Source organism: Lathamus discolor, chromosome 13, assembly GCF_037157495.1.
Source record: "Lathamus discolor isolate bLatDis1 chromosome 13, bLatDis1.hap1, whole genome shotgun sequence".
Classification (NCBI taxonomy): domain Eukaryota; kingdom Metazoa; phylum Chordata; class Aves; order Psittaciformes; family Psittacidae; genus Lathamus; species Lathamus discolor.
In genome coordinates, this window is record NC_088896.1 from 9,112,766 (window position 1) to 9,135,737 (window position 22,972).

Below are 22,972 nucleotides of genomic sequence, written 5' to 3' on the forward strand. Positions count from 1 at the left end.
AACCAACTGGACACCAGACACAGCCTAATCATGCTGCTTTATACTCAGAACTTCCTACACAGGGCAGCAAAAATGCCAAGATAATTTAGCTGATAGTCCTAGGCACTGACAGTCATAGAAGATGGATGGCAAGAATACCTATCTTGAGCAATTTTTCTCCTGATGATGAATTATCACCGTTACTACTGTTCACTACTGTAAGATGGGAATGCTATGCAAGTGCAGAGCTCCATATCATAGCATAAACTCCATTTAATTTATTGAGAACCCAAGTACACATCAAAAGGCCTAAGAATAATTAACATTGAAACAAAGGAGATAAGTGATTCATCGTTACATATCTGTCTTTACAGAGCATGCTGCTTAGCCAGACCTTTATTCTATTACCTACATTAAGCAACTAATCTCTACCACTTGTGTGAAGACCCTGGTTTCAGGATATGTTGGGAGGGAGCCCCTGCTCCAGACTTTCAGTTGATTATATGCTAATTATTTCTCAGTGTTTGCTTCAAGTATTCCATGAGCTTTATGGCATCTAATGCAACACATGAGGACTTACATCATCTCTCCATTACTAAAAAGAACACAAGCAAGAAAAAGCATTAGCTGAGCATTATATACAAGTGAAAGTATATATACTTTCAATGGCCATATAAATGACCACTGAAAGTTAGTTCAACCTCTGCAGTTGAACTGCTAGGTTGAACTACTTAAAAGCAAACAGACTCAAATGTTTCTCTAAGTGAAATGAGCTAAAAGAATAAAGAGACATGAAAGAATACAGGCTAGACTTCTGATATTAATAAATGCTTTATGGGAAGGGAAGCTCAGTTTTGCAAAAGAAACAGCATCACAAATCAGCAGACAATGGCACCTGCCTCAGTTGAAGCAAGATTCAATGCAAATGCTACAAGCAGTGCTAAAGGCAAAAGCCAGATAAACTCTGCAAGTCTTCTGATGAACTGATTACACAGTATTTCACTTGGTAAAGAAATTAACTGTCACCTATGGTGATGATGACTATTGCTCGACAACAGCAATCTTCAACAGGATTGAGCAACTCTGTCCTATCTACAAACATCTCCTCAAACGATTCTTACTGATAACAAAGCCACATAACTTGTTTTTGAAGTGCTAATTGATTGCATACACATTGTTTAAGTATAGAGCACAGTAATGTAGCTTTTCTTTAACATCACTTTCCAGTCAGCCTAGGCAAAGCATAAGAAAATAGCTTCATTTCCAAATTATCCTCAGAAACCTTTAAACTTAATTTTAATAGAAGGATGGCTTATTGCCTGAATTATATGGAAGTGTGAAGCTGCTATATGAAATTACAATATAAAACTAGTACTACCTGAATCAAGCTCCAAATTGCCTAACTGCACTGTTACTGATGTAACACACATGCACTTTACAGCAGAACAGCACAATGAGGTTTCCTCAAACATATTGGTATTTCAGGTGGCTTTCAAAGAATGCTCAGGAAAACTTGAACAATGACAAGAAATTTCAAAAGACAAATGCTGTTTTCTAGCTACTGATCCTGGTTTGTCCCTGGCACTTGCAGGAGAGTCTGGTTAGTAACACTTTCCTATAGCTCCCCTTCTGCCCCCAAAATGTAATGAACAACATTAACACAGAACAGCCTTTTTGGACTAATATCTTAATTTTGCTTAATTTTCTAAGACTGAGCAATCTGCTTAAAAAAACCCAACTTAGAACAACTTTATCAACACACATAGCCTACAATTCAATAAAAGATGCTGGAAATCCCATGAATACCTCTTCAACTTCTGAAGCACTCTTATCTATCACAAGACATGAATGAAAGCCTTATGACAAGTTCCAAGCTGTTCAGCATGTGCTGTGCAGAAGCATCATGCTCATGAGAAAGCCCGTCAACATTTGTTTGGCATCATGTCTTCACTACCAAGAACAATAGCACTTTATCAGAATGGAGAAAAAAAAATAAAAATACCCTGCTTTTACTTCTTTTCTCAGTAACTGAGCATTTTTTTTAGTACTTACTGGCACATGAACCAAAACCATGATTATTTTGATGGCTTCCAGAAACACTTTAGTGTATATGAGTGTATATAGTGTATATGTGTATATGAGCTGTTAGAAGCAGTTAGTATCAATATCTGATCCATTTCTATGCATGAGGCTACTCACAATGGAGTGAACACAAACTAATGGTGAAGTTTGTTTTCTGAAATGAAAGGAATTCTCCTGTCACTACCAGCACCATCCGCCTGGAGAGCCACTTCTCTACCGTTTTAGCTACTGAGGTGATGTAGATTTTCTCATTTTTTTTTAACACTTCCATGATCTTGAACTAAGCTTGTAGTTCTGCAAAGACACTTTGAAGACAGACAGTGAACTCTTCACATTCACTTTGATGTGGTTTGGGGCATATTCCAACTTCATTTCAAAGTTTGTTTTGAAATAAGAACTCACTTTGAGATAAAAAGAGAATCTTGAGTTTAACTTATTGTTGTCAGGTTTTACAATAGTTTTCATATGCATGATTACAGACTAGTAAAGGAATGAGTCGTAACTGAAGTCACCTTTTGCTGCACAATGGGCAAACGGAAAAAGCTCTTGCAAAAGTCACAGAGCAGAGGCCTTATCTCCAGTGTTAACATGCTAAGACTGGAAACACTAATCCTGCTTTCAAAACTTCCCTGAATTGCAGTTCCCTGTAGTTAGGTAAGTCATTCTAATAGGCCCAATCTGTTCCAATACCAACAGTGATAATAACCACTGAACAAAGCAGTAAGTATTCTCTATCAGAACAAAAACCTTACAGAGAAAATGTAATAAAAATACATCTGCCCCTCCCTTAAGCTACCATTTGCTGTAGCAGAGGAAAAAGCCAACTTCTTGCGATGTCCTACATAAAGCTTTTGGAATGATACCCTGTTCAAAAACCTTTCCACTTTCTAGACTAAGAAAAGGTATAGGAAAAAAAAAAACTGTAGAGTATTTTGGAGAATGAGTTTAGAAGCAGGACACCATCCTGTAAACACCTGCAATGCTGGAGGGAAGACCAAGTCCTCTACAAATACTTCCATGGATTTGCAATTTGTTTTTCCTAAAGCCTCCACTAGGGTAGATTATGTTAATGATTCCTACATTAAAACTCTACAACTCAATGCAAACTAGCTTTAGCTTTCTGATCTGGTAATACACATCTGTACGTAAACAAGCACATGCACACACTATGAGTAACATTATTGCCACTGATACTCTTCCTTCAATTAATTCAGCAAAGTACATCAATGCCCACAAGCACAGGAAGTTCAAGGGCATCATGAGAATAGAAATACCATTGAAAAGACTGCTGATACCTCTCCATGTTATTGTAGAACTTCAAAACTTTATCCTGTGAGAACTGAAAGGCTTTCAGTTTTACAAGCTAATAAGATTTGTAAAATAACTGTATCAAGAAAAAGAGAATTAAAAGGGCATTGACCCTAGATTGTAAAGATTTATTCTAGACCTCCAAGAGTTTATTCACAAGCAAAACAGCTATTAGAAACTTGATAACATAATGGTTGTCCAGTCATTTAGTAAATTATCTGGCACAGTTATGCTTCCCCGAAATTCCCATTTGACCTGGCAGCAGGCAGATGCCCCAGAACAGTTTCAGTTGCATCATTGCCAGAAAATATTTGTGCCTCTATCATTTGCTTGTGAGTGGGCAGAATTATACATATTTCAGGTTATTCTGAAATAATTCTAACCCATATTTTGCATACGTATATGGAAAAAAGCCACATATATATATACATACAATATTTGAAACTATAACCATAATGCTAAATATAATGTGCTTGAATTTTCTTCATGTTTCACAAACACTTAAGATAAAATTAGCCCTTTGACCAAATGCCAAGTCTTCTGCAGAAGATAGAGCTGCATATTTTCATTGCTGTAATGTGCCCTTAGGTAAAACTGATGACTGAAAAGGAGAAGTGGGGGATTCTGAAATAGCAAAGGAGTTGCTGCCCCACTGGAATGAGCTGGAAAAAACGGTTTCCTGACTCGAGGCCCCACCATCAGATTTGGGCTAACGGGACAGTTGAAGGTCATGTCATCCTTGCTTGCTGTTGCAGTTACAGTAAATGAGGTTAGAGATACTAACAGACTATCCTATGGAATTCGCTGAAAAGAGTATAGGTCTACAATTGCTTTAACAATCCTTATTTACAGCTACACACAAAGATATTTCTTCTTTCCTGTAAATAGCCACTGTTATTAGAGCAGGACCTACAGATCTCAGATTTGCCCTTCAAAATATGCATATTGTATGCCATTAATAGATACAGTCTTTAATCATCTTTGTATTATCATGACTAGCCACTGAAGTCCATCAGTTATGAGGAAGGTATTAGAAATCAAAGTGCTTTAAACTGATTGTGGGACATAGATTTTTTGATTGCTACAGAGAACTGAAGATCATAACAAAAAATCTGCTAGCTCTAAATCTAGACCAAAATTTCTCTATACGTTCTTCTGACAAATTACATGGAATTAGTTTTTGGGGAAAAAGCTTTAAAGGAGCTGGTAAATAAAAAAAAAGATCACTTTGAACAATACAGAAGGGCACACAGAAGTGACTGCAGAAGAACAGAGAAATACTTTGTCCAATAGTAGTTTTGAAACTCTACATTCTTAACCTCTCAAAGCTCAACATTTTGATCATTAACCCAAGCTCTTGAATTAACAAAGACATATAGGATGAGTTTCACAAAGATGTGAAGGTGCAGGACAGTCTCCAAATCACATTCTTAAAGCTCACACCGAAATCAGAATTGCGGATGCAAAGTTTGACATTAAGAAGAGCATTCTCCAGATTCTGCCTTGCTAACAAGTTTCTTATTACCATTTCTATCACAATCTACTTTTTTACCTGTATGTAAAAGCAAACCTGAAGTGCTGTGCCCCTGCACTTTTCAAATAGGTCTGTATGAAATTACAAAGGAAGTTTCATTTCCAGCAGTTCTGGGGAAGAGACTTCACCCTGAGTAATCTTAATGAGGGTGCTCACTATGTATCTTGCTAGTGGCTAGTGCAGAAAACAAGGGAGCCTATCAAACTGTCATTTGGAACTGACAGCTCCTTTATTGATCAGAGATGGCATGAAGAGCCTCAGTCTTAAATATGTGCTACACTTTTCAAAAGTTCTTCCAAACGAATGCATTTCAATACATTGTGGTCTTGTGGGGTCACAGCAGGAGCAAAGGTGCTTCTCAGAAACTTGGAGAAAAAACAAGCATGGCATCTTTCTATACATATATTTTTCAATTTCATTCCAGCTTTCCAAGACCCAGGGAACAATCGGCATCAGTCAGCTGGCTACTGGAAAAATCCCAAGAGCTGTCAAACAGTAGGATCCATTGAAGCCAACAGGAAATTAAGGTACTAAGCGCCCTCAATAAGTAAGTCAACAATCTCGGCACATGTAACTGCAGAGAAAACGTTATTTCTGAACTAACGGAGAGTCCTGTTACTAACTGACCCATTTTTTTGCTTACTTTACAGGGAGCACAAGTATTGAGACTGCCTTTCTCGCCAACACTACATGAAGGCAGGAAATCCAAACACACTATTGTGGTGACAACCACTGGCTCGTTTACTCTGCATACCTAAGATAAGCTTCAGTACCAAATTAAAACAAACCACACATGGCAGGATTTTCATTTGTTTAAGTACTGCCTGATAATGAACCCTGCCTTGGGTTTTCCCCCCCCCCAGTGAAAATAAAATGTATATGGATTGTCCTTTGTTAAATACCTTGCTGCTTAAGTGCAGTAATAAAACCCTCCCTTCCTGTTGAATGCCACTGCAGTACTTCAGATGACCTCCACAGCTTCTCAAAGCATATGAACTACAACACATGGTTCACTGGCAGACAACCAAGGTAAAACAGCACCTGCAAGAACACTGCTTGCAACTTCCCACCAGGTAATTCTCTGCAGCAATACAAGCATATTGTTAACATCAAGAGTGCACAACTGTGTTTATATACTAACATTAATAGTGAATTCTGCATTATTCATAGGACATGAATAAGCCCAGGACTTTCATGGGCTGTTCGGTTCCTGCACTGTTGTATCTTTACTGGTCTTCCCACCAAACACCACAGTTTTGCAGAACTAAATTAAACCCCTCCAATTACAAATTAATTAATCAATTCATATGTAGAGGCTCTTGTCCCATGGACACAGAACTATGTCAACTCCTGAAGCATTTTGTAACAGTAACAACTATCACTTTGTTTTTTACATTGACCCATGTGTGTTCTATTACACAGAAATAAACTAATGGGCAGTAAGTGCTTTACAAAAAGCAAGTGAACATACTCTGTATCTTATGTACATGAGGTAATACACAGAGCAACAGAGAATAAGTAAGTCCTACAAAATTAGACTGCCCAGTCTGGCAGTTCTATTGTACCAACAATAGTTTTGCGGCAACTGTTTTTAAACAAGGGAAGTTCCTTGAGCAATACACTGTGACCAAGACCCCTCATTGCCAAAGCATGTTCACTTCTTCCTCAGAAAACCTCTTCCCAGTTACTAAGTCTTGCTGCAAGCAAAAGCCTGTTATTATATCCTTCTAAGACAGGACTAAGCAGTGTATGTTCATGTCAGTTGAATAACAATCAAAAACCAGAAAGCTTCTTTTAACACCATGGTAGCCTATAGCAACAATGAAGGAGGAGGCTGTTCAGGGAAAGGAGAGGTCTAAATTTAAAGATGAGAGAGGGAAGACAATGTAATCACACCTATTAATCAAGATCCTTTGAGAAAATACTTGCTCACCTCTTTTCACTCCAAGAGGAGCTACAAAAGCATTCTTTGCTCATTCATGAAGTTAAACTTTTTGCCTGGTAGATCTGCATTCAAGTATGAATGGCTTCATAAATATGAACAACTGGTTTGCATTGTAGACATGTATGGATATGCACAATCTATTTCCTACCATTTCAGCTCACCTACTAAACTGACAGCAGGTTTAAAAATAGAGGACAAAATGATGCAATCACTATGACTCCTCATTTGACCTGCTTTCCAGTTTATTTTCAGAAGTGACAAGAAAGTGCTACTATCACTTCTACCATACGTAATCACAGTCCCACTAAAACAAATTTGTATTAAATATTGATTTTTTTCATGAAGACAGAGCTCTGGCTGCTCAGTAGCTACAATTACAAAATCACTTCCAGTCACTGAGCAATGTTAGATGTTTTTACACAAGTACAGTTCTTCTTTTAGAAGGTCTGCTATTCCTAAATGTCTATGATAGAAAAAAGACCTGAGGTTTGCATGATATCCACTGCACCAGTGAATGAAGGTATTCAGAGACACAATCATGCAAGCCTTTTGCCACCACTTTCACCAGCTGACACTCTCACTTGCCATCTATCCTGTTTATGCTTGATTATAGTGCACTCATGCTCATAAAGCTCAATACCTACCAATTATACCCTACAGCTTAAACATTCCGGCAAAAACCACCCAACCATAAACCTGGAAAAAAATCTGCAAGTGAAAATATGAAGATGAACATGACTCCAGAAGCACTGTAGCTTAATTCTGGAATAAGAGCAAAAATAGGAAAGAAAAGAAAGTATTTACCAGGCCCTACAACAGTTTGAATTATCAATCGATTTGACTGTTCTTACTGTTACTGAGGGCATGAGGACACCTCCTGCTCACCTTCTTTTAAAGTCCACTTGATCGCTCCTGTCCGCTTGCTGACAGCATGCAAACTTCCATCAAGTGTTGAAACAAACAACAGTGTTTCTGGCAGAGTTACTGAGCTGGTGTTCTGGAAAAAAAAAACCCAAACAAACATATGATAAATGTAATTATTTATTACAGAGTTTACTTGTAACTGTCATGCAATACATGGTCTAGACATCACTTCTTTCAATTGTACAGACTGGACAACATTCTTTTCCCTTTGAATTCAGTGATTTATGTATTTTTTTGCTGTCAACATTCTAGAACTTTTTAAGGTCTGTAAATATTAACATACCCACAGGCAGAAAGCAGTTAATTACAGGATTCAAACCTCAATTTGAGTTCTAATCATTCTGCCACTGGGAACACTTACACACAACATATTTACGCATATGGGTACAGAGCTATTTGGTGCCTGCTGTCATTCCTACAGCACAAGCAACTTTTGAGCCTGGTTATTGGAGAGCACATACTTTTATTTAAAGGACATCATACAAACATGAACAGTGGGGCTAAGTCCAAGGTGTTTCAACACACAAAGCAGAAAACACATGTTAACTTAATGTCTACTCTTCCTACCTAAAGATGATCCCATAAACCCTAAGACCCACCCCCACATTTCCATCTACCAAGTCTCACGTTATTGCTCAAGTAACTTGAGCAATAAAAAAAACCATTTGTAAACTGTTTCTGCATTGCTCATCTGCATGCCACCTGCTACATGTAGGAAGTTTCACAGTTAAATATAATTCTTAACCTACCACAGTTCATGAAATGAAAGCGTATGCTGTACTGTAGAATTACAAGTTTCCGCTTTTTTGTATTAGAACTTTTGTTAAAGCAAACTATTGCAGCCACTGTATCAAAGTAATTAATGAAAATCTTGTAGTTTAGGTCTTTTTGTGCATGAACTCCCAAAACAACTTAGGACACTGTAAGTTGGTTTATAAACACGTAGTCCAGTCTTCCAGCCTTCCTTAAATAAGCAATTAACAAGCCAGATCCACAGATTCAGAAAGCAGAAAGGGAAGACACAACCCACACTCCATTGTCACATCCATTTGGGGCTGAAAGACATCAAACTGTGAGGCTCAACCTACCCTCATAAAACTAGCTTTGGACAAAAAGAAGAAGGGAAGGGAAGCTTGGGGTTGAATTCTAGCGATCTTTGTAGCTGCTCTTATGCAAAAGATAAGGCTTCTTAGCAAAAAAAAAAAAAAAAAAAATTGAACTGCTTCCTGTACAATGCCTTAATATTCTAAGAAGTACAGACATATAATCTTCCTCATGTGGAACAGTGATGAACAAGTGGGGCACTGACTGAGCCATGTCAGTGCTCCTCACTTCTAAGATTTTCAAAATTTCAAAATATACTGGAAACAGTTTTGATGAAAACAAGCAACCAACAATGGTCAAAATTTATTCCAAATTATCCTTCGAGCAGTAACATTTTGCACTCATACTGACTTTCACTTGAGTATCTCAGCCCATTTTACAAAAAAAAAGCTAAGCTAAACAATTCTAGTTAATAGTCATTCATGATAGGTGAGGAATTTCTTCCTCCTACATGCAAAAATATTGAAAAGTCAGTTTCATGTTAAGTTAATATATATTTAATGCACAAATATATATATTTGTATATATATATGCACACATATATGTGTGTGTGTATATATATATATATCTCCAGGCTATTGTTTTAGATAAGATGTGACTGTTATTCAGTTTCTTTAAACACTACCTGAGAACCTTTGTAATAAATTAAATAACTTGAAAGCCTCAGTTGCATAAAGCTATCTGCAAGGCTCTGGGCTTACAAAATAGAAACAAACACAACACAAAACATGAACCAAAGACACTGAATTAATAGCCCAGCTCTGAATTACAAGTAATTGCACAAACAATGCCCATCAGGTGAACTGCATTTAATTAAACATCATTCTCAAGTGTCAGCTGTTGCAGGCAGCTGTTTAGAGTGTGCACTGCAGATCTGTGCAAGTTCAAAGAAGAAATCACAACCAATTGCCAAATTTGAACCACTTCTTGTAAATTGTTTTTTACCCAGACCTTGGACAAGTACATTTCTGCTTCCTCAACCCAAACAAATGTGTGTTTTCACTGCAGCTCTACTCACTAAAAATCCCTGTTCCAAGGAGTTTAATTCTTCTTCCATCAGAATCATAGATAAGGCAGAAAACATTTTTAGGCAGTATTTCAAAACAACAATGTATACAGTATAAATCCTGCACATTAAACACCACCAGGAACACAAGAAATACCTACTCCATGAACAAAAACATTTCATTTAAAAGCCAGGAACAACTCTGCTCTTCTACCAAAAGAGAGAAACCAAAACCATCCATTACTCAAACCTGATCATTTTACTTTAAAGATACAATGAAACTGCATCTAGAGCAAAACACAGTAAACTGAGCAAGAACATACAACTGCTAAGGGCAGGAAGTGAAAATTATTGAAGTTCCTTTAAAGTGCAGGTGGGAATTTGACACCCAGAATGTAATGACTAGTGTTAAAGTTTAGTTACAAATACAACATATAGCAAATCCACCACATCTTCCATGTACGCAGACTAAACCTGTTTTTCTAGATAACTTGTGCGGAGAGTAAAAAGTAATCTTTTTATCTTATCTTACAGAATCAGTATATTCACCACAAAGCATGTTCTCTTCCTGTTGTCTTACTGAGAAGCGAATAAAGTATTTATCACAAAAGATGTGTCTCTCTAAAATAACCACTGTCCTTATCTATGGTTTATATTAAGTACCAGTAATATACAATATTTGGAAAACTTCTTGTAGATCTGTAGATTTAACATTTTCATATTTAATACTGGAATATCCGTTTGTTGTGGCATCAAAGTTATAGAAATCATGGAATTAAGTGTGAGCTCTGAAACTCTCCGCAAAATATCAGTAGCTAATACTGTCTTCCAGATTTTGAATATTTTAGAAGGTTGCCAGTGCTTAGGACAAACCAAAAAGTACTAATGGGGAAAGTGCTCCTCTGCACATTCTGCAGTCACAGGAATACGAAAACGTTACATCTCCCCTCCAGATAATTTACACACTGAACAATAAAGAAAGAAAACCATAGCTGAAGAAGCTATTCACACGAGTTGCTGTTGAAAACCAGACGAACACCTGAACACTGCCCACAGGCAGAACTACCTAGAAACCTCCCAGATCTGACTAAGATCATGAAATTGCAACAGCTTTTTTTTTTTTAAGCTTTTCAGTGTAGTATCCTGGGTGTGAGTGGGGGAAAAGCAACTCCCATTCTTATGGTGCCTACCGCCACTCTCCCTTGTGATTAACAGGGAAACGTGAACTCTTCCTGGGATGGCAAGCACTTCTTATGGCACTCACCAGCATCAACAGAACAGAATGGAACAATTCTGAGAGGCAAATAGGTCTATCGAGCCAGAGAAAACAGCTTCTCCTCAGAGGGCTCTGGGCCCAGTTCTGCTCATGCTCTCCACTCTGGCTTTGTCTTAACATCACTTTTTTCTAATGCTTTCCTTCCCTTTCACATTAAGCCTGTAAGTTTTACTGCTTTTGAAAGGCTTTCCTATATTCAGCCATTAAGATCACACTGATGTCATCAATGAAATCCTGTGTGTCAAAGACACCATCTCTGGGTGAAAGACCGAATATAGGGCAAACTTCATTAGTTCTTTCTTTACTTCTAAAGTTGTATTTGCAAACAGACCAAATACATAAAATACCATATATTTAAAACCTTCCATTCACTCACACTTTTCAAAGCATGGTATCACGCAGTTGAGATTAACCAGCTGAGTAATACACTGACACTGCTGAAGCTTATGACCTAAATTAAAAAACAAACAGATGAGTTGGTATACTCTGGAATGCAATGTTGCTAATTTATTTTGACCAACATCTCCAATAATCACTTGCAGAAAAGGCCAGGGAGTTAGTGTAACAGCATGGAAACATGGATTTATTCTTGCAAACTGCATAAAACAATAGACAGAAAAAAACCCCCAGCAGAGTATATTTAAATAATCAGCTGTGTTTCACCGAGACTCACAAATAAAATCCACTTTCTCTTGATTTTATCAGTGGTTTTTATGAGTGGCTACAGACTGCAGTGTCAAGGTTGCAAATAACAGACTTCATTTTGAACATAGAGTTTTATAATTAATTGACTAATGGATTTATCAAAGCCTGGAATTAGCTTTGTTATGAAAATCTATGAAAATTAACAACATGTATGTACAAGCCAACCTTATTTTCATTTCTGTGTGAAATATGTAAGAGGATTCTCTGCCACAAAACCCCTTAACAATCTAAGTCCTGAGGCAGACTCTTTATACATCCTGGCATACAGGGATATTGCCCTTCCTGCAAGGGTCGGTCTGAGCTATTGTGATGCAATGCAAATTCTTGCAACAGATTTTTATTTCATATTTCAATTTTATTTCTGAGGAAATAAAACAACTGAGTATGAGAAATCTGTCAGTACATGCAACAGCTAAGCAAAAAGTACTTAAATTAGTGAACAGAGAACATGAGACAGAAGAAAAACCTGGTTTGTGTCTTTTATCTGAAACTGCAATTACTATTTTTACAACTACCCTCTTTGGGATTCAGTGAGTTTCTGCTGCCTTGACAGTCTGTACCCATAATAATCTTCCACATCAACAGTGATGTTAGGTGAAGGATTTACAAGATTTTTAAATTACTTGGGGACTGCTTTAGAACTACAAAAGACAAATTTTCAAGCTCTCATTGAATTCAACTTTGACAAATTCTCTCAAGTGGTGACTGCTACCAATCCAGAACAGCCTAAAATTTGGGACTAAGTAGAAAACAGCATTTTTAAGCTAGAATAGAAATAGACTATATAATAGAAATAGCATTTAAATGCACTTTATAAATATTGGTTAATATTTGCGTAAGAATCTTCCCCTCAGTCCAGATCTACCACATCTTTAGATGAAACATTTTAGAAATCAAAGTATCAAAATGACTCAAAACAATGCTGAAGGACCCACAGAGTCAAAGGAAGGTCAGCGAAAGCTGTAGAACAAGTTCTGGTGTGTTGGTTTATGTCTGTGGCACAGTTCAGTGTCAAAGATGACATTATCTTCGTTCATCGCAACATAGGAATGGTTTTGAAGGACCAGCAGAGAAATGCACTGTTTTATTGTGTCAGAAGAAAAATGATCCCCACAGGAAAAATTTCTTCCATTAATTTATCTGCTTTAAAACAGTATTTTTGAAATGCAGATCAACAAGTATGCACGAAGCCCACTGAACTCAGTGGAAACAGCAGACAGAAGACCAGGCCACTTGGTTCCTTGAAGTTATCATTCTGTAACCTACAATATGTTTTGCTGTGGGGGTGATACCACACAGGGTTCTTCAAGTATGAATAAAGAACAGGAAAACACTTCATAGTGACACTGGATGTGTGATGGTATGTTGCCGAGTCTGAGAAGTGTTACTGATTTCACAAAAATTGAGTGCTCACTTCTAAGCAAACCACAGTGCCACATGTTACCAGGTAATAATATTCTAGTTTCTGAGTCTTAAGTAAGAATACATATGCACCAAACTTCGTTTGTAAGGTCCAATGGATGACAGAGGATGGATGGCTTGCTAGCTGTAATCTACATCCTCATAATTTCTTTGAGGATGCCTGGTTTACAAAGCAAAAAAGTTGACAAAAGGCATAGCCACTTGAGTATGTTAATATTCCTCACACCATAATTAGCTTAATTTACCTAGAAGCTATTAAAAAACAACCTCAGCATTAATATTACCAGGCACTTTCCTCACACAAAGAACAGTCCTGTACCATAATTTATGCTACTAGAACCACAATTAATAAACCAATAATGATGCAAAGCAAAACATTTTTAGACATTAGGGCACTCTGCAAGCACTTGGCATATTCCTCACAGATAGCCATGCTTCATTACCCAGGTTCCAACAACTATCTCATCACACTGCCAGGGTACATGCTAACACTCACTATGCATTAGAAAAAAAAACATGCCATGAAGAAACTCTTTGTAAAACTGAGGAAACTACTGGGGGAAATTTTTCAATATCACTAATAATGAAATTAATATACAAAAGAGTTGACAAAAAATATTTTTTAGAAAGTGAAATCAAATCTACAGATATTTTAAACTAAATTCCAGCATGTCCTTGTTAGCTATTTCTCATTAACACTGTAGCCCACTTGTGGTGACTTTTCATTCGTATGATCAGTTGCACCATGATAGGAAAACCAGAAAAGTATGGGAAAACACCTGCGACCTGACTTGGCCCAGCTTTGAGTGGCGCTCCACACCATGAACTCACAGCTAAGTTTTAAAACCTGTGTCAATAAGTTCTGACCAAAACTTATGTCAATATTCACAAGAACACCAGTAAACAAAATGAGCAGAAGGTCAGTTATAAACACATGAATTCACACTCCAGGACAGAGCTGTCCATGATAATTCAGGTGTGCAAGACAAGTTTGCATCCCCTCCAATCCTAAAATACTATTTTCTGAGTGACTAAGAAGATCTGCAACTCAAATAAAACACATACATGTTAGTTAACATAGTGATCGAAGGTGTTCTTTTTAAATCCTTCTCCTGTCTCACAGGTTTTCATGCCTATCAGTAATTAATTGGCCAAACACCTCATGCTGAGATAAAGAACACATTGCAAGTAAAGACACCTGGAAAGGCTGGGGGGTTTCCCACATGTGCTGCCCGCACACAACCACAGCACTGAAACCAGCCCCACAGGCTGCAGGGGGAGAGGCCAATGCTCTAAAAATCAGCTGAATCCCAGAGAGGTTGTTGGGCTTGATTTTCACCAGCTTCATGTTATAAGAGGCATAGTTTGAAATGTCTATGGCTCATAAAACCAAGGTGTCGGGGTTTTTTTTAAAAACTATATACTGTATACACATTTCAAACTATATTACTGTATAACATTTACAGTGACCACTGACACTGTACTGACAGCTCTACTGCATTTTGCATTGCTGTAGCTGAGATGTGTTCTTTTTTATGGGAACATTTTATAATGTGTTCCAATACCCTGCAAAGGCAATTCCAAGAGCTATACATTCTATCACTTAAATAACAAGAGCTAGCATTTCATCTTGTAAAGAAAAGACAGGAAAGGAAGTCCTTGTATGAACATATAAATTGTAGGAAAACAATATTAAAGTTGGGATATAAACTAACAAGAGTACATCTATCAAAAAAATAGGAGTACATCACCAATAGTCTTAAAGCTCCAGGAAACACAACCTGCAAAATCCTCAGTCAATCTCATGTTTTTTCATTATCTCAGTACCAAGACTCCTTTGCCAGTCTTCTTCCTGGGAAATTTATTACTCAAGTGACATTAATAGTTCTAAATGAGCCTTCCCAGTTAAATGGATTAATCGCAGGTGAGATGACCAGGACTAAGAAAAGCAACAGATATATGGAGAACCTGAGATCAGGTGCTAATCTGAGGTATGATGGCAGCGCAGAGAGACCAAGGGAAGGGAAAAATTTAGGGGGGGAGGAAAAAAAAAAAAAAAAAAACCAAAACCGGCTGAATCCCACCAGGACCCAAGTCCAGGTCTTTGTGACTACACAGGTAAAATTACACATAATTTAGTAATAACCTGTTGATCTGAAAAGTACTTTTAGTATATTTAGTATTCTCATTGAGAAGTATTTTTAAAACTTTGGGACTTGCAAACCAGTGTTTTACTCACAAAATTTGAACCTTAAACCTGTCAGGACCATGAGGAGATCTCAGTCCAACCTTATAGTTTAGACTAAGACAAAGACATCAGCACTTCTACAATAAAGATTTTTAAAGTAATTTTTGTTAACAGCCTGCATTTAATTTTTTTCCAGTTTTCTAACAAAGTAACACCACTAAGTATTATTGCACAGCTTCATTATTAAATGTGTTTACTTTTAAAGAAGGGGAGTGGAGCTATTATATCCCAGGTGAAATACAAAGCCTTCAGCTCCACTTAAACTTAACTATAACCCCATCTATCACACAAGCATTTTCAGGTAACAATGAACAATCCATTCAAGCACATAACCTAAAACTTTCCCCTGCTGCACTTCAGTATAATGGAAACAGTAAATGCCAGCTGTCCTTTTCATTGTCCTCTGATCCTGAGAACTTACAAAGAAGAGCACCTTTCAGAACTGAATTTTTGAAGGCTTGGTTTTCCATGTAAGTACACACACAGCAGAGAGCACCCATTTTAAAGTACACTGTTCAAAATTATTACCTCCATAAAAATAATCTGCTCAGCACTCCATCTGCTTTGCTCCAGTTTCACTGTTCGCTGTGCTTTTATTGCTCCACGTAATGCCTTACAACCTGCCTGGTTATTTTTTAAGAGGTTTTGTGGGGCAGCGACTTGTGCACTTTGTCTCTCACCTTTGAATTCAGAACTGTAGTCTCTTTTGGATACCAACCAACTGTATGTACACTTAGTGCACATGGCTATCATTACTCTGGAAATCAAAATTTGGATCAAAATGCCATAAGACAGTACAGAGGGTATTTACTTAGTCATGTGTATTTGGATGTCAACATATATACAACATCTGAGGGGTGCTTGTTTGTTCAAAAAAAAAAAAAAAAACCACCAAAACCCAAAAAACCCAAGCCCCCTCACCTGTGAAGGGACAGAGCAAAGACCTTCTAGCATGTCATACTAGTTCACCTATCCACCCACATAGTTGCAGCTTCCAAAAGTTTCTTTGTCCTATTTTCACCAATTACCTTATGCGAAATTAACTGTATTTTTATATTTCAAGGATTATTATACATGCTACATACTCAGGTATGGTGCTACGTGGGCAGGCACACAGCTGTTGATAAGGCTGGTACACTGCAGCCCCTCACCCCTGCGCATACAGACGGGCACACGGCATTAACGACAGCAAAATGGCCAGCGTGCTGAGTTAGCAAACACCGCCGATGCCCCGGGCTGCAGGCACCTACGGCAAACTTTCGGGAAAGCCCCGGCAGGAGCGCGCCGGGGCGTGCGTGCCACCCCAGCACCGGCTCCCCTCTCCGCGAGCAGAGGCCCTGGCCTGCCCAGGGCAAGGCCTCCCCGGCCCTCCACGGACCCCTGACGAGCCGTGCCCGCCCTTCCCCGCCGCGGCCGGGCAGGGGGCACGCCGGCAGCCGCTGCCCTCCCCGGCGCGGGGGCAGCCCCCCCATGCCCAGGCCCAGCGGGGAGGCTCAGACCGGGCCGCACCTCACTTACCCCGGGTTTCGGCGCGAGCAGCGCCAACAGCGCACCCAGGCTGAGGAGGAGAAGGCGGCGGCAGCGTCGCGGCTCCATGGCTGCCACCCGCGGGGCCCCGGCCGGCTCCCACCGGCGCGGCGCTGGCTGCCGGGCGCAGCGTGTCCGGCGCTCCCCGCGCGGCGGGGCGGGGCCGCCCCGGACTGGGCCAGCGACGTCAGGCGCGGGCGGCCCCCAACGAACTGAGGTACCGCCCGGCCCCCCCGGACACCTCCCCTCTACGGCCGCCTTCGCGCTCCCCCGCGGCGCCAGCAGGGTCGTGCAGGACCGGCCAGCGAGGCGCCCGCGGCTTCGTGCTGTGGCCGGAGCCGCCCCGTTTGTGCGGAGCCCCGGCAAAACGGCAGCGTGCCCGGCGGGGGCTCGGCCGACAGCCACCCCCAAACCGCGGGGTGCACTGCGCTGGGCAAAGCCAGTACTCTATTGGTAAATTCAGGGGTGCGGCACAGCCTCATTCCTCCAGCAACACCCCACCCCGCTCAATTCCCCGACTGATTTTTCACTTTCAAAGCAGATCAGGCCAAACTTACTTGTCATAGCTCCTGTTCTGACCCGGCTGTGCCTTGCAATATCTTAACTAAATGCAAAAAATAACCCACGAAAAATACACTTTTTTGAACCAAAACCCTGGTCTAAGCAGCTCTGAACAGATTAAACACACATATAAAAAAATATATTAGATCAAACAGAAGTAGCTTTAAGAAGCAGAAAGTAAATTTACACTGCTTGGCAAAGGTCTAGCTTTCAGAGGCATATTTATATAACAAAGCCGCTTTGTCCTTGTTACATATTGTTTGCTTTTTAATACTGATATCGCTAATGGACCTGCAGAGCACACCAAGTACTAAGTGTACAATATGCACATAGCAAATCAGTTCTGGCAGCTCCCACTTTTAATGCGTGCGCCTTTGATAATATGAGCAGGACACATAATTATGTTCTAACCTGCACGTTTGAATATATAAAACCATGAAGCTGTGGCTGACCCATCCCTGGAAGTGTTCTAGGCCAGGCTGAAACCATTCTGATTCTATGCTGGAGCTACAAACCACACTGTGATTGCAGTTGTCCAATATTGACAGATAGGTTTCCTTATGGAGGTCTTGGATTTTAAGCATTCACACTATTTGAGAACAAGCAGACCATATCACACCCTGCTTCGTGCATGCCAGGGCAACAACACACGCAAGGAACGCATACAGACCTCTAACACACACAGAGAAAGTCACAGAATCACATAGCGTTTGGGTTGAAGGGACATTAAAGCTAATCCTGTTCCAACCCCTGCCATGGGCAGGGACCCCTTCCACTGGAGCAGCTTGCTCCAAGCCCCGTCCAACCTGGCCCTGAGCACTGCCAGGGATGGGGTAGCCACAGCTTCTCTGGGCACCCTGTGCCAGCGCCTCAGCACCCTCACAGGGAAGAGCTTCCTTGTATCTAATCTAAATCTACCTAAAGTGCTCGTAACCACCCACAATGGCAACCAACGCGTAAAAAGCACACACGAAAGGCACACAAGAGGGTACTGGTTTTGCCCCGCTGCCTCCGCTCAGCTCCCGGCGGTACAGGTGCCGCAAGGCGGCAGCACTTCACGCACCGCCCGGGAGAGCACGTCCCCAGCCTGAAAACCGGCGGGCGAGCGTTAAGGTACCGTTACTGACACGAGTTTATTATCTTTACCTGAAGTCCATGCCTTGCTACATCGCGGGAGGAGTTTCTCAGCTACACGAGCACCACGTATATACTACCAAACTACAGCTATTTAACACAAACCCCTTCCAGCGGCCTCACAGGAAAAGGCCAAAACTAGAGCTGAGGCCGCAGGAGACCACCCGGGGCGTGCATTACCGTGCGGCCCCCCGCTCCCCTCTCCTCAGAAACCGAGGAATCTCCTCTGAGGTCCGAGCAGGGCCCGACCGTTACACTTCTCTAACATTAAGCCCTACTTCTTTAACAGCAGTAGAATACCAGAACAAATACGCTAAATAAACAGTACTATCACTCCTGAGAGGACCGGTAAAGCTGCCCGCCGCGCCGGGGCACAGCCCGGCTCTCCCAGAGCCTTACCTCCTCCTCCTGGCAACGCCTCAGCATTTCCCGCCTCCGCCGCTGAGGAGCCGCAGCTCCACCCACCCTTGCGAGCAGCCACACCCACACAACCCTGGGGTTGAACCCGATTGGGCGAGGCCCGGAAGGGCGGGGCAGTCGCTATATAAAGCGGGGCGGGAGGGGCTCTCGTTTTTTCTCCGAGGGGCCGCACTGTGAGGTGAGTGCGGCCGTGCGGGATGTGGGTGCACGGCGGGTGGGCCGGGCCGCGATGATGTCCCTTGACACGTGTTAGACTGCTGATGTGCATGAAGCAAACCTACTACTGAGCGCCCAGGCTGCTGTTCAGCCGGCCGCGGGCCGCGGTGCTCCGCTTGTGTAACTTCTCCTTTTCCCCTCTGTGTCTTGCAGGGCCCGTGTGGCGAGCGGCATCGAGCGGCCCGGTAAATAAATAAAGTTGTGTGCACCGCGCAAACGTGTCCGGCTGGTTCTTGCGCCCGTGTCCCCCCCGGTTCCCCGCACTGCCTTTGACCCGGCGGGATGCCCTGCTCGCGGCGCCGCCGGCCAAGCTGTAGTGCTAGAGTGAAGCGCTTGTTCATAACTGGAGCTGCTCGGCCCGACCCGGGTGGCGCTTTTAAAAGCAAGTGACAGCTCGTCCCGTGCGGCCGAGCCTGCCCGCCTCGTGGACAAGGACAGCACCGCACAAAATGGCGCCGCAGCCCGACGGGAGGCGGTGCACGGCGCGGGAGGACTGCGTTTGGCTTGGGAGAGGGCGATAGCAGGGTGAAAGGGAGTCCGGGCTACCCATCATCTATGGTTGATTGACTCACACTGTAACCCAGCTTAGACCACGTGCACCAGGTTTTCCTGAAGCAGTTCAGGCATCAGTTTGTAAAGGGGACGTGCAACAAGCAGCAGCAGTTCTGGAATTCCTGTCTAGCTCTTGCAGGAGAGCAGCACGTGGGTGAAGGTGAGCTAGCAATTGAGAAAAGCACCCAGAGGGGTCCTTCATGTATACAGCAAGGAACTCAAAACGGGAAGTTGACTCCAGGGTTCTAAGCTGCAGCTATTTAAAGTGCTTCCAGCCTAACAGCTGTGCATGTGCTGTTCTGCAGGCACAGAGGCTGGAAGGTACCAACAGTGCTTTTTGTAGACAGAAAAGTTGAAGCTGTCTCACCACTGACAGATGCAAGAGTAGTAGTTGAGTCTGTGAAGACTAAAACTGTGTTTTAAGTTCAGAGGGTAATGCGTGCCCCCTCAGTTCTGTAATTCCTGGTTCTCCATTTCAAGGTTCACAGAGGTGCAAAATGAAAAAAACGTTTTTAAAGCATGTTCATGATATGAACACTAATGGCTGCAGTGCAGTTCAGTTTTGACTGTATTAAAATTCAATTTAAGCTTTTCCCTTTAGAGGCAGAAAAGTCAGCATTGGTTAACCCTAAAGTTATAACCACCACATACAGGCAGCTCGGGGTATATAAAAATACCTGAAAAGCACCTAGCACACATCTTGGCAAACTGCCTTTAATGAAGTTTTTGAAACAACATGGAGAGGACAGTGACGAAGCACTATGAAGGAATGAAATTTAACTGAGTGTTTGACATGGGATAAATTTATTTAATAAAACAAAGCAAGCAGATTGTAGTTACCCACAGTTTATGAAGTGCAATATGACAATCTTGTGTAATAAGTCTAAATTTGTTTACACATTAGTGCATCTAGTCCTTTGACTTTAGTTATTGCACATAGAAATTAAATCATATAAAAGACTGCGTACAAGACATGCAGACTTCATTAGAGGCAAATAATGCCTACATGATCAGAGCAAACCCCAGAATATACACAGCCTGGAATGGTCAAGGAGGTGTTCAGGTAACAAATATAACCCACTAATATTTCAATTAAAGGTAACCAAAATAGGTGTTCAAATATAGAATTAATTTTAAATATATTAAATGCTAGTTTTCTTTTATGTTTCAGGCAAGGTGCTGTTTAAAAAACCTTCAATATAATAGCTTCATTTAGAGATGGTAAATCATCAAGTTACACATGGAAATCTTGATTTACATCAAATGTGACAACACAACATACAAAAAAGTTATTAAAAAATCACTTCTTAAAAAAAAAAAAATCATGTTATAAAAGGAGAGCCAAAACTCACCTTTGTAAACTAAAAGGTTTTCTGACATCCATGAACGGTTGGCAACACTATCAGAAAAACATCACGTGTTAAAAGAGTGGATATGTAGTGTTCAAATATTAAATTTACTGCATACATTTCGTCTTGAATCATTATACCAGAGAGAAATAAAAGGCATTTTCCCCCTCCCCCCTCTGTTTTGGCCATTAATGAGCAGAAACAGTCTTTAATCACAATCAGCTTGAATAACTGCAATGCCTGAATTCCTATTCCACAAAGTCCAAAAAACCAATGCATGCGAGGCAAAATCTTCCAGTCACGGCTGTTCCACAAACATCAAGTGATTTGATGTCTGGAGTTGCACGGCTGTAACCTGAGAATTTGGCCCCATGCTTTGCATGTAAACACAGTGCAATGGAAAAGACTCACAGCAACAAACTCCTATAAGAAAAAAACCTGTGTTTCATCATAGCAAGAGGCTCTATACACAGTAGGGTAACTAAGTACTTCTGGTAATGTGCAGTACTGACATTTTATGTGTGTGCTCATGTCTTTATAAACATTCAGAATTAATCATGAACCAAGGTGATTGTAACTCACTGTAAGGCGGCTTGCTATGGTTTGGTCTCATGGCTTTACCAACTTTTATCTCCTCATTTACAAAAATGTGACAGTCCCACCTTCACTGACAGTTGTGTTTTATGGCTACTTGCTTCCCCCCAAAAAAGCATGAGTTCTGTATGAAAAAAGTAGTATGTATATAAGCACACTGAAATCACAATACATCATACATCCGATTTACATTCTTTTATCCTGAAAGCATTTCATATTTCGATTGCTTGACACAAGCTATTGACTGCAGAAGTGAAAGAACATAAAACAGTTCATTCTACACCTCCAACTGCCTGAGAAAGAAAAATATTCTTCCAGTTTTATAAATTCATTCCTTATTTAGGATTTTTTCCATTTGGCACGCAGTTCCTTTGCTGCCAAACAACCTTTCAATGCTTCAATGCACATTAATATAGCATGAAAACATAAGCTGAACAAAAGGTGTGTCAACAAGCTCCTTGATCTATTACAGCTAGGTTCCTCCTCCCTCCCCCAAAGAACAGGTCATCTCGGCCTCCAAGTTAAAATCCTGATGGCAGCCAGTACAAAAATAACTGCTTAATGGAATGAAACTTCATGTAGCTGAAGTACACAGGAACAATAACCAGGCAAGTGAGCACAAAGGTATGGTTACAGGCAGTCCTTCAGGGGGGGAAGTGGCACAAGTTAAGGATGAGAACTACAACACAGTTTATAAAACCATGAGAATAACTTTCATAATACTGTAAACTACAAGAGTCTTCACATGTCATGGTTGATCAGGGGCCTCCGTGCTCAGATCTTTAGGAGGGCACGTAGAGGAGCGCGGATCCATGGCTGAGTGCATTAAAGGGATATAAACATCATCCATGTTTGGCATGACAAAGATTTTCTGTGAAAAAGATGCAATTAAATGAAGTTATGTTTCATATCCCAGAATTCAGTTTCACTTCTTAACTTCAGTTCTTAACATCTTTCCACTGAACAGAAGCAGTGGAGGATACCAACTAGTTTTGAATGAAATAGGGGTCATGCAAAATGTAAAAACCCAACCCCTCTAATAGACCAAAACTATAATTAATTAAAGGAAAATGTAAAGGGAACTGA

At 40.7% G+C, this 22,972-nt stretch overlaps 2 protein-coding genes, 1 long non-coding RNA gene and 2 other non-coding genes across 12 annotated transcripts in view; 3 read left to right on the top strand and 2 right to left on the bottom strand.

Annotated features, from left to right (window-relative positions):
- LOC136021481 (uncharacterized) overlaps window positions 1-6,017 on the top strand; it is a 25,751-nt gene extending 19,734 nt beyond the window's left edge. The window contains exons 2-3 of the long non-coding RNA XR_010615789.1: window positions 5,328-5,430; window positions 5,554-6,017. This is a non-coding gene — a long non-coding RNA (uncharacterized LOC136021481). The remainder of the gene's footprint in view (window positions 1-5,327; window positions 5,431-5,553) is intronic.
- The window catches only part of ERN1 (endoplasmic reticulum to nucleus signaling 1), a 34,870-nt gene extending 15,646 nt beyond the window's left edge, over window positions 1-19,224 (bottom strand). Inside the window, exons 1-2 of one of the 3 annotated variants that reach the window (XM_065693749.1) lie at window positions 19,155-19,224; window positions 7,734-7,845 (exon numbers count right to left, since the gene is read on the bottom strand). In XM_065693749.1, the coding sequence (XP_065549821.1) occupies window positions 7,734-7,845; window positions 19,155-19,181 (139 nt within the window). In that variant the 5' untranslated portion in view covers window positions 19,182-19,224. Of the gene's footprint in view, window positions 1-7,733; window positions 7,846-8,133; window positions 8,158-17,051; window positions 17,230-19,154 lie in introns of those variants that run through there. The other 2 variants (XM_065693748.1, XM_065693750.1) reach the window with 2 other exon arrangements.
- Window positions 19,225-19,398: 174 nt separating this feature from the next.
- Window positions 19,399-19,464, top strand: LOC136021692 (small nucleolar RNA SNORD104). The gene has a single exon (XR_010615870.1). It is a non-coding gene; the product is annotated as a small nucleolar RNA SNORD104 (small nucleolar RNA).
- Window positions 19,465-19,651: 187 nt separating this feature from the next.
- LOC136021694 (small nucleolar RNA SNORA76) lies at window positions 19,652-19,786 on the top strand. Its single transcript, XR_010615872.1, has one exon. It is a non-coding gene; the product is annotated as a small nucleolar RNA SNORA76 (small nucleolar RNA).
- Window positions 19,787-20,728: 942 nt separating this feature from the next.
- The window catches only part of TEX2 (testis expressed 2), a 52,378-nt gene continuing 50,134 nt past the window's right edge, over window positions 20,729-22,972 (bottom strand). For all 6 annotated transcript variants that reach the window (XM_065693742.1, XM_065693743.1, XM_065693741.1 and 3 more), the window contains one exon: window positions 20,729-22,757. In XM_065693742.1, the coding sequence (XP_065549814.1) occupies window positions 22,635-22,757 (123 nt within the window). In that variant the 3' untranslated portion in view covers window positions 20,729-22,634. The remainder of the gene's footprint in view (window positions 22,758-22,972) is intronic.